General features: G+C 57.4%; 1 protein-coding gene across 1 annotated transcript; it reads left to right on the plus strand.

The window, feature by feature from the left end:
- Positions 1–11,086, plus strand: PCDH12 (protocadherin 12). The gene is made up of 4 exons (XM_057378687.1): positions 1–3,149; positions 3,590–3,684; positions 5,378–5,601; positions 10,255–11,086. Exons 1-4 carry the CDS (start codon positions 279–281, stop codon positions 10,617–10,619), a joined length of 3,555 nt encoding a protein of 1,184 aa, XP_057234670.1. The 5' UTR covers positions 1–278; the 3' UTR covers positions 10,620–11,086.
- Positions 11,087–11,920: the final 834 nt, after the last annotated feature.

Below are 11,920 nucleotides of genomic sequence, written 5' to 3' on the forward strand. Positions count from 1 at the left end.
CCGGTCCTCCCTTTTCCTGTAGGTGGGGTTTCCATAGGACGTCGGCTGCTCCATCCCCGGCCCGGCCAGCCGGCCGGTGGCTGCTCCTGGGACRGTCCCTCTCTCCGGGCTGTCCCGGCCCGGGCAGAGCCGGCTCCCGCGCTGTTCCCCGGTGATGGCAGCGCGGGGGACAGCCACCAGCTCTGCTTGTGACTGCCCCTCCTTTGCAAGCGCTGGCTGGTGCCCGCGGGACCCGGAGATGGCAGAGGCGCTGCTGTGGCCGTGAGGACGCTCTGGGGATGCGGTGGCCGGCGGGACAGCCCGGGGCAGCGCGGCGGGGCCGCGGCGGCTCTGCCGGTGCCATGCTGGGGCTGCGGCGCTCGGCGCTGCAGCTGCCGGCGCTCTGGTGGTGGTACCTGTTCCTGTGCGCCGACGCCCAGGAGGTGGCCACGTTCACCGTGAGGTACCGGGTGCTGGAGGAGGTGCCCCCGGGAACCATCATCGGGAGCCTGGCCGAGCACTTGGAGGGGGCCGAGAGCGGCGAGGCGGCAGAGGCGTTCCAGCTGATGGAGACYCCCAGCAGGTTCCCGCTGCGTGTGGGGAGCGGCGACGGGGTGCTCAGCACGGCCGGGCGGGTGGACAGGGAGCAGCTGTGCCGGCACAGCGATCCCTGCTGGGTGTCCTTCGACGTGCTGGCCGCCCAGAACCTGGCCCTGATCCACGTGGAGGTGCAGGTGATGGAYGTCAATGACAACGCGCCGCGGTTCCCCACGCCCGAGCTGGAGCTGGAGATGTCGGAGAGCGCGTCCCTRAGGACGCGGATCCCTCTGGATCGAGCCCTGGATGCTGATGCTGGCCCCAACGCCCGCTGCTCCTATGCCCTCTCCCCCAGTGAGCACTTTGCTCTGGAGGTCGTCTCCAGCTCTGATGGGACAGGGCATGTGGAGCTCGTTGTGGTGAAGGAGGTGGACCGGGAGCTGCACTCCTCCTTTGACCTGGTGCTGACAGCCACTGATCATGGGGAGCCCCCAAAATCAGGTACGGCTTTGATTAAAGTCATTGTCCTCGACTCCAACGACAACAGCCCCGTCTTTGCAGAGAGCTCCCTGACGGTGGAGGTCCAGGAGGACACTCTGCCTGGGACCCTCCTGGTGACAGTCACGGCCACTGACCCCGACCAGGGTCCCAACGGGGAGATCGAGTACAGCCTGGGCAGGCACGCTCCCCCTGAGGTGCTGAGCACCTTCAGCATCGAYGCCCGCACAGGCAGCATCTTCCTGCAGCTCCCTCTGGACTATGAGGACACCCAAGCCTACGAGCTCGACGTGCAGGCGCGGGACCTGGGCGCCAACCCCATCCCGGCGCACTGCAAGGTCCTGGTCAAGGTCCTGGATGTCAATGACAACGCTCCCGACGTCCACGTCACCTGGGCCGCGCGGGTGCCTGTGCTCTCCGAGGCCCTCCCCAAGGACAGCTTTGTGGCCTTGGTGACAGCCAGCGACCCCGACTCGGGCAGCAACGGGCAAGTGCTCTGCTCCCTCAGCCAAGGGGACGAGCACTTCAGGCTCAAGAGGACCAACAGCCACAGCTTTGCACTGCTGACCAAYGCGGCGCTGGACCGCGAGCTGCGCCCTGAGTACAACCTGACMCTGGTGGTGCGGGACATGGGGGAGCTGTCCCTGGCCGTGCTGAAGCACCTCACCATCTGCATCAGCGATGTCAATGACAACGCTCCCGCCTTCGACAAGGCCACCTATGAGGCTGCTGTGGCTGAGAACAGCAAAGCCCCTGCCTTCCTGCTCACCGTCCGTGCCACCGACCCCGACCTGGGCTTCAACGGGAAAGTCACCTACAGGATCCTGGACCCCTCTGCTTTGGGGCTGGTCTCAGTCCACCCCATCACCGGGGATGTTTTTGCCTTGCAAGCTTTTGATTACGAGCAGGTGAGGAGCCTGGAGTTCCTGGTGACGGCGGAGGAYGGAGGGCATCCCAAGCTGGCATCCAACACTTCCATCAGACTGGCTGTGCTCGACAGGAATGACAATGCGCCCATCATCACTGCGCCAGCRCTGCTGGGAGGGGTGGCCACGCTCTCTGTCCTGGTCAATGCAGAGACCGGGTGCTTCTGGGTGGTGCCTGGTAATGGGAGCACCCAGGGGGCTGCAGCAGTGACCAATTCCACACCCGGGTCGTGCCCTGGCGCTCCCTTCCTCTTCACCATCGTGGCCAGGGATATGGACTCTGGCARCAATGGGGCTCTCCGGTATGATCTGGTGGGCGGGGACGATGCTGGACTGTTCATCCTGGACCCTGTCCTTGGGCAGGTGTCCCTCAACACCAGCAACGCCAGCAGCCTGGCCGGGAGCCAGCGGGAGCTGCTGGTCCGGGTGAGTGACCAGGGCGACACTCCCCTGCACASCCTGGCCCGGCTCCGCTTGGTGTTCCGGCGCCGCGGGGCCTTCTCCAAAATGTCAGGGCAGGGTCCGGGCTGGCCCAGCCTGTCCGTGGTGGTGCCCATCTGCCTGGCCGCGCTGCTGGCCGCGTCCCTGCTGCTGCTGGCTCTCACCCTGTCGCTGCGGAGCAGGGACAAGAAGGACGGCATGGCCTACAACTGCCGGGAGGCGGAGGATGCCCGKCGGCAGCAGCAGCTCAAGAAGCCGCCGCGGCAGATCCAGAAGGCCGATATCCACCTGGTGCCGCTGCTCCGGGGCCGCCCCCGGGAGCCTGAGCCCGAACCCCCCCGGCCCGGCCCGGAGGAGCTGCCCGGCACGGCCACCCCCGTGTCCGGAGGGTCCCCGCAGGCTCCCCTGCACCTCACCCCCACCCTCTACCGGACCCTGAGAAATCAGAGGACACAAAAGGACTCGGAGGAGCAGCAGGGTGCCCTGGAGCTGCCCATCCTGCAGCGCCGGCCCTGCCAGCCTCACAGACCCAAACACTCGGTGAAGGAGGCTCTGGGCTCCCCGGAGGCACCGCTGCACGGCAAGAGCTTGGTGAAGCCCCCCGTGGGAGATGCCCGGGTGCCCCCCGAGCAGCCCGGGGGTGCTGGGGGAGCGGGGCAGCCCCAGCCCCACCAGCAGATCCTCAGAAGCCTGGTGCGGCTGTCGCTGGTGGCGCTGGCGGAGCAGRGCCCCACCGGGGAGTTCGCCATGGAGTCGCCCCCGGTGCAGGTAAGAGCGGCCCCRGGTGRTCCCRGASTGTGGACACCCCAAATCCTTCCCTGCSGGGGGCTTGCCCACCCTGGGGTGGTGGGAATGTGCAACCTGATGGTCTTTGGTGGGTCTCGGCCCCGGCCCTGGGCAGTGACCCCCCAGCAGCAGGGGCTGGATGGGATAAGCAGCCCCCCCATCCCTGCAGGTTCACTCCGGGAGCGGGGCTGTCCCAGGGAGAAGGGGACAATCTTATCGACAGGGAACGGCAGGAGGGCCGCAGGGGAAGCTCAGGGCCAGGTGGGCTGCCCAGGGCTTGTTTTTCCACCGGTGTGGGGATGCTGAGCCATCTGCAGGAGGAGGAAACGCTATAAAAAGGCCGGGGGGCTCGCAGGGACGTCCTGGCAGGAAGCAGCTTGAGCGGCCGGCCCGGGGCTCAACAGGCTTTTCCTGCCTTCCAGCAAATCTCGCAGCTGCTCTCCCTGCTGCACCAGGGCCAGTTCCAGCCCAAAACAAACTACAGGGGAAACAAGTACACGGCCAAGAACGGCAGCAGGTAAGGCTGGCTCCCAGCACTTCACTTCCCCGCGCCCCTTCCCCACCAGCCTGAAAACCTCCGAGGGCAGGGGACAMCAGGGCACCGACACACAAGGGAAAGCCTCATTCCCTGAGAGTGGGGAGGTTGGTTCTCCCTGCAGGGGATGGTGCTGCTCCTCTGGTCCTGGCTCCCAGCAGTGTCCAGCTGCTCTTTGCCTCCTTCCCGGGCACCTTTGGCAGCTCCCTCCATGTTGACCTGAGCTCCTCCATGGCCATGAACCATCCTCCCATCCTTGCCACGAGCACCCAGGTTCTGGTGGGATGGGCAGGGGTGCTCAGGATTGCAGAGGGGCCCTGCTCTGTGGGCAGCAGCACAGGATGAGTGCTCTCATGGCTCTGGGCACTTCCTTGGAGATGCTGTTGCCTCCTGACATGAGTTTGGGGTGTTGTCTTTTGGCTAGTTTTAGAATTATGAGGGGATACTTAAGGGGATAAAGGTGTTTTATCTTGGTCTTTAATAGGATCGCGGGTGCACAGCTCTACAGGAGGAAAATGTTGAAAATACACACCCTGTGTCTAACACGCGTACAAGTTTTATAGACCTCACAAATGAGCWGWTCTATCTASAATTCCCCAATAAGAAACTTAACAAAAGCAGTAATCTCCGCCCTGTTCTAAAGAATTCTGCCCCCAGAAACTGAGKCCAGAGCTCAGTTTACACAATGTGTTCTAGAGAGAAGGCTCCAGTCAAKGTTAGAGCCTTGAGTTTTGAGACTGCATGGGACTCACCGGCCTCCTACTAGGGTTGTTTGGTCTCTCTGCTCAGCAGAACCCCAAAACTAAGCTGAAATATCAGGTTACAGGAATTACAAGCATGTGGGYGAAGGGTACAAAGAATACATTAAGGGTACAGAAATGTCTAAAAGGGTACATAARAATATAAAAGGGTATATAAAAAGGCAAAAACATCATCAGGCATAAGGGGCACCAGGAGGYGACTGAGTGAGGAGCTGCCAGCAGGGCTGGAAACACTGAGCTGGCCCAGCTGCACYAAGGATGTTCCCAAACTTCATGGTGTTCCCATTAATGACGCTGTTGACATCTCTGAGTGAACACTCATCACTGCTGGCCATGTCCCCCTGTCCCCACCTGCCCAGGCCATGGGCAGACTCAGTTTCCTTCACCTTTCTCACCTGCAGCTTCTGAGGATGGAGAGGGGGAGGGAGGCAGAGCAGCTCCCTGGGGCAGGCTGGGCTCCTCACCTGGTCCTGCAGGAGGGAGGGATGCTAGTCTGAATCCATGGGAAGGAGCCAGCAGCTCCCTGTTTGCTCAGGATGTGCCCCATCCCTGGAAATGTTCCAGGCCAGGTTGGAAGGGGCTTGGAGCAACCTGGTCCCRTSGAAGRTGTSCCTGCCCATGGCAGAGGGTGGGACTGGATGATCTTTAAGGTCCCTTACAACCCTTCTGTGATTCTGTGATCTTGCTGCAGAAGGATAAAAMCCCCCTCAGGCGAGAAACGAGGAGCCCAACCAACCCCAACACTCTTTCATTGATGGGCTCTCGAAATGTCTTTGGTTCTGTGAGTGACGCACGGGGTCAGTGCCCACAGCCCCTCTCTGGGGCATTTTGGGGCGATGGAGACCCTTTAAAGGGCTCACTGGGGCAGGGCTGTGCAGGAGCTGAAGTGACTTGGCTGTTGTGACCCCTGGCAGGGCTGCAGGACTGGATACAGGTCTGGACACAGGGCTGGACACAGGGCTGGACACTGGGATGGACACGGGGCTGGACACTGGGATGGACACAGACTGCCTGAGCACCAAGGACAGCGGGCACGGCGAGAGCGAGGCCGGCGACCGTGACTGCGACAGCGCCTTCGAGCTCTCGGTGCAGCAGCTGGTGGGAGAGGAGCTGGAGACCCTCCTRGAGCCACAGGCAGGTGAGTGACCTCGCTGCTGGGACAGGGCAGGGCTGGGGGGCTCCAGCAGCAGGGTGTCCTCAGGTGACACTGGCCCCAAGATGCCCAGCTGGCCTGCAGGGCACCTCGCAGCCATGGAGTGGCTCTGGCCAGGGCAGTGCTTGGGGCAGCACGTCTGGACCATCCCACGCCTTTCATACCAGGCAAAGGGACTTGCTGAGACTCATGTTGGATTTTTCCATGTGTTTGTGGAAAATGTGTTTATTCCATCYCTCCTGTGGATGTGTCTGCTGTGGTTTAGGGTTCAGTGATGTGTCAGCTTGACCTCTGCCATTGCTCAGGGGTGAAGTCCAGTTTCACAGTGCAGCTGCTRAGCTGCTCCCCACGCTGGCCTGAACCCTCCTTTCCTGCTCTCCTGCTCCATGCAGGGTGAGAAAGGTGGGCACTTGCCCTTGTCAAGCCCCTCAGGATGTTGTGTACCCTCAGAGCCCCATTAGTGTCTTCTTTCCTCTTCATCTCCTGTGACCAAATTCGGTGTGTCTTTYTGGAGATGTGTGACCAGAATTGTGCACAGTGTTCAGGACCCAYTGGGGGTATAAGGAGGTTTTCAGGTTTGTTCCTCATTCCTGTCCTGCMCAAGCTCCCTGCTGAGCTCTGCTCTTGGTGACTCCCAAAATCCTTCCTCTATCAATACATGACATGTGCGTCCCTGGGACAATTGCCCAACAGCTGGTGACAGAAATTCTCCAGCCATGTTTTGCTCGTGGCCCTCAGCACTATCAGGTCCTTCAGCAGCCYTCTGCTTTTGGGTGTTTTAGCAGAGTCAATGCCAACACTGTCCCCTTTCTGTGTCATTTATCACYGTGTGGAGCAGGTACTCTGGGACTCTGCTAATGACCTCCCTTGGTGAGGAAGATTAATTATTCCTACCCTCACTTCCCAGCTTTTAACACATATGAGTCCCTACAGAACCTGGCTGTAAATTCAGGCACAGCTCAGGTCCCCTGCAAGCCTGGCTGGGGCTGTTCCACCAGCCCAGGTGACCTCTGCCATCACAGAATTGAATCATGGAATGGTTTGGGTTGAAGGGAYCTTAAGAGTCATCCCATCCCATGGGCAGGGACACTTTCCACTGTCCCAGGTGGCTCCAAGCCCCGTCCAGCCTGGCCCTGGACACTGCCAGGGATCAGGGGCAGCCACAGCTTCTCTGGGCACCCTGTGCCAGGGCCTTCTCTCCCTCCCAGGGAATTATTCCCAATATCCCATTTCCCACTGGCAGTGGGAAGCCATTCCCTGTGTCCTGTCCCTCCAAGCCTTTGTCCAAAGTCATCCAGGACTCTTCATCCAGCCCTTCCACATTTCCAGAACCCAATTCCCCCCTGACAATGCCATGTGGTTCCTCTGGGAGCAGCAGCTCTGTGGCTCTCTCTGCTGAGCCTGTCACAGAAGGATTTCTCTGAATCTGCCTGCACTGGATTCACCTTCACACGCTTAGAAACTCCTGTCACCGTTTGCACCTCCCCTCCCTTGGACCCTGCATTCATTTGAAGCCGTAGTTAATGAACAGCAGCTAATAAACCAGGCAATTTCATATCTGAGTTCCTCTGGCACTCCGGGGTGAATACCATCTGGGCCTGACATTTTCTACATGTTCCTTTTATTGATTTGTTCTAAAAATCTCCTCTACTGGCATTTCAATTTGAAAGAGTTGGGCTGACTCATGTCCTGTAGCAGAAATTTCATTGTGGAGCCTCTGTGCWCCTCCTCAGAAGAGAAACTCATTGAGCTTTACTGCTGGCGTGGTTTGGATTCCAGTGCTGGGCATTTTTGGTGCTCTTCCTTAGGGACAGAACCTCCTGCCTCCCCTTTGCATCCTTGCTCTTTTATTCCAGTAGGGAGCAAAGGAAGGAAAGGCTGAGACCTAAAAGCTTCCTTAGATTCCAAGGTCCTGCAGCCAAGAGCAGGGAGCAAACAGGAGCCCAGCTCCATCCCAGGTGCACTGACACACCCTGATCCCACCAAAGGGACTGGGGGCCCTGCCCAGCASCTCTGCCTGGATCCAGCCCTGCCCATACAGGGAGCATCCTAAAAAATGCTGCCGTGGTGAGGCTGATCCACAAAGYGCCATCTCCTATGATTCTTGGATCTGACAGGAAAAAGCCTCTCATGCCAAAGCACTGGAATTCCATGGAATCATGAAGGTTGGAGAAGCCCTCTCATCATTCCCTAGCACTGCTGGGTCCATCACTGACCCACGTCCCTAAATGCCACCTCCACRTTCCTGGGATAATGATTCTGTCACTTCCCTGGGCAGCCTGTTCCATGGCACAGGRAATGCCCCAGGGAGTGCTGAGGCTCTGTGGATTCCTGCTGGCCATGCCCAAAGACGCTGCTCTGCTCCAGGGACATGAAACCTCCCCCAGGAGCCCAGACCTCCCCACAGAGGCGCCGGAGCTGCTGGGCTCCTTCCTCCTCCCYCAGACACAAACAGAGCCGTGGACTTGCATCCTGAGAGGGAGGAAGGAAGCACTGCTGGTGCTCAGGAGTATCCTAACAGCTGGCTGAGGCTGGCTGGGCCTCCGTGCCGCTCCCAGTGTGGGAATTGCGGGGCTGATGTGTCTCRGCAGCTCTGGGATTGTTTGTGCTGCGGGGTGAACTCCCCACAGCCCAGCACAGCGCTCCCAGCAGCAGACGAGAGATAGAACTTTATGGATGATAAAAACAACCCCTGCTCCCCAAACACCATTAAAACAAGGCAGTAAAGAGTTATTGGTCAAATTAAACATAGCTCATGATGAGGTTTCACAGTCACGGGATCGTCAGCCCGCTGAGCCGGGGCTCTCCCTGCAGAGAGCGGAGCAGCCGTGCCCTGTGCCAGAGCTGAGGCAGCCAAATTCCCAGGGAATAAAGGGGCTCCTTGCAGGCTGGGGAGCAGGAAACTGCATATTGGACAGCAACACCTGCAGCACACTCGGGTGATTAAGGAAGGTCTGAAGGAACAGCCACTGTGACTCAGGCACTGAGACTGCAGAGAAAAACCCTGCATGTGAAGCAACACAAAAGAATTTTGGAGCTCCAGCTGAAACCAAACTGTAAGGGATGTCCGTGCCCTTCTCTCCTTACCAGGTTGGAGTCCCAGCTCTCGTCCCCATCCCACCCCAAAGCAGTGGTTTTCCAGTGAAAAGGGAGGAATTGCTTGGTTGACTGAGGAAGGAGCCTTGTCCCAGTCACTGACTGCAGGTCCTACATCCCAGGCTGTGGCAGGGCATTGATTATCCTCTGGAATCAGCAGGACAAGAGCACTGGAATGGGGACCTTCCTTTCTGATGTCACTTAAATTAGAGCCACACCACTATTACAGTGACACCAGCTCTTGGCATCCTGGCACTGCTGTGTTTTGTGACCAGTGATGTTTTGCTGCTCCCAAAACCTTTCCCAAACCACGTGGTGGCTCTGAACCTCCCCAAGCATCTGGGATGTGCTTTAGAAAGGGACAATGAGGGGCTGGAATGCAGCCTCTGTGCACCTCAGCACAGACTCTTGTTTACCATAAAACAAGWATCCCCATTTCCCTTCCTGCTGTCTGACAAGGAAGCTATTCCAGGCTCCCCCTGCTATGGGGTCCTTCCTTTATTTTCCAGGAGATGTTTATTCATGGACAGTTATAATCATTTCTTCTCTTGCCAACACTATTTTAAGCATAAAGATTTCCTTTGCTGGTGTTTGTCTCCTCAAAATAACGACAGGTTGCAGTCAGATCCCTGGAGAGCACTTGCTTCCTTTGGAGCAGCAACCCCCACCTTGTGGGGTCTCCATTGTGTCACCCTGGATCACTCCTGGTTTCATCTCCAGAGTTCTCCATGCTGGTGTCGTTTCAGCTCCTCTCTCCCACAGATGGATAATCAGATTTGTGTGCAATTCCCCCAGTCAGACCCAGGAACAATCTATCCCGGCTGTGCCTCYATGCTGACAGGGAATACCCTGACCAATCCACTGTGTGACTCCAGTYGCCCATTTTGGGGCTCAATCAAATTACTGCTGCACTAACGAGCCTGCCCCAGCCTCCAGCCTGGGCTCCCCCTGCTCCTCAGCTGTTTCCAATCGAGGAACAACAACTTTAGAGCTCAATTGTTTGGTCCCAGTCTCCAACCATCCAGCTGTGCATTTTATAAGCCACAATTTCATTCTGGCATTATTGTTTTCACAATAACCCATTTCTTTTCGGTCTCAATCTGCCTTCTTAGCAGCAAATTCCCACCCTGGAGTGACCCTGAAGGGAAGTCCACTATCTTTGTGTTCAACACTTCCCCCTGGAAAACTTTTCATTGTCTGCTCCCCTTTAGCCAGTCCCAAACCCTCCCTCTCTCAGGCTTTGCTAACAATTTAGTGAAATGCCAATTGAGACTGCAACAAATGAGAATGAACAGGGCTTCTAATGGTTATTATATTAAAACAAAACAAAAAGCCCAATAGTTTTAAACCAGTTCTATTTTGTTTGTCTTTTTTAAGCTGCTGGTTTGCATGGTCACTGGGGACCTTTCTACAACCATCCCCCTCAGCTGATTTTMGATATTTTCATTTATCAATGTTTTTATTATTGTAAAAATTTAAATTTTACTTTAAATTTTATCTTATTTTTTTCTCCCTCTTTTTTGCTGTGCTCCCCCTCCCCAGAGCTGGCCCTCAAGAGGCTGACAGCAGCAGACCCAGCGTGGATGGCCCGGCTGTCCCTGCCCCTCACCGGCAGCTACAAGGACAACATCTTCTCCCCTGACTCCCCGCATTCCCCCGAGGATGAAGAAGCTGCAAGGCAGGAGCAACCAAGGACCTTTGAAACCTTTGGCAAAGGTGCTGGGGCTGACCCCGGTGGCAGTGGGACAAGGCTGGCCAGCACCTTCCTGTCGGAGATGAGCAGCCTGTTTGAAATGATCCTGTCACAGAAGGTGCAGGTGCACAGCGAGGCGGGCACGGGGCTCCTGCGGCAGCTGTCGGCCCGAGGGCAGGGCCTGGCACTGGGGGACACTGCCCCACACCTGTAGGAGCTCGGTGGAAGTGGCAGGAACACAACAGACACAGTTTTGGGGTGCCCATCCCTATCCCAAACCCCAGCAGGGTCACTGTATGACCCATCCAGACAGGTATTTCTTCCTTTGCCTTGCCCCATCACATTTCCCCAGGACTGATTCCACTGTGTTTAGTTCCCCTCTCCCTGCCTGTCCTTGCCTGCCTCCTGGCCCCCCCTGCTCTGCCAGCCTCCCATCCCGTCCCGTCCCGTCCCGTCCCGTCCCGTCCCATCCCATCCCATCCCATCCCATCCCATCCCACCCAGCAGCAGGAGGACCCTTCCCCCCAGGAAAGGCTGAGGGCAGGGGTTTGTGAGAGCAACCACAGCCCAGTGAGACACATCCACGTGATCACAGACTGTGAAAATACCTGTCATGGATGTGGCTGCACTTGGGCTCCAGGGTTTCAGTTATTTAAATAAAACTGTTTTTTTCTAACACTACCCTCCCTGYGTAGCTGACACAATGGAAGTGCAGAAAGCCTGCAGTGGCAGCTGGGGAAGGGGACATATGCCTGTTGTCTCCCAYTGGCCCTTCCAGCTTCTGTGCTTCTGCCACTGCAAACCTGGTGTTTGTAAAACACCCCAAAACCAGCACTCTCCTATGGCTGCACCAAGTGCCCACAATCTCCTTCTCCATAAGGAGTGGAGGTGGCACTCAGTGCTCTGGGCTGGGTCACAAGGTTGGGATCAATCWCAGGTTGGACTCGATGAGCTCAGAGGACTTTGCCAACCTTAATGATTCCATTCCATTCTATCCTGTCCTTTGAGGCCATTGGATTTTGGAGCACAGTCCTTATCCAAAAGCAGACAACAGATGGCTGGAGTCTGCCAAAGGTAACCTGGGAAAAGGGAAGCGTGAAAACACTGTTTTGAAATATTCAGTCACAAGCYTCACCCTTTTTATGGGTTTTTGCTTTGATCTGTCTTGTCTGGGAGCTGTAAGACAGTTTTGGGATAATGACATGGGTGGGAAAACGAAGATGTTGGAGACAAAGGAAGCAGCACACAGGTGTTTGTGCCCTGCAGTCCTGGAGAAGGGCAAGGCAGTAGTGCTGACCCACAGGCTCCTGCAGCAGGGTGGGATGGCAGGTAAGGGCTTCTGGGCTCTCCTGGACCATCTCAAGTGTCCCAGCCCTGCTCTTTCCATGGACCTGGAGGTGACAGCTCCCAGCTTTAGGTGTGCACACACATGAGACACAGCAGCAATCACACAGGTAATTTAAAGCAGAGGAAATGAGAAAGTTACCCCTCTCTCTTGCTCTTGGGACTAAATGA

Source organism: Malurus melanocephalus, unplaced genomic scaffold (genome assembly GCF_030028575.1).
Source record: "Malurus melanocephalus ecotype Western Australia unplaced genomic scaffold, MMel_1.1 scaffold_371, whole genome shotgun sequence".
Classification (NCBI taxonomy): Eukaryota; Metazoa; Chordata; class Aves; order Passeriformes; family Maluridae; genus Malurus; species Malurus melanocephalus.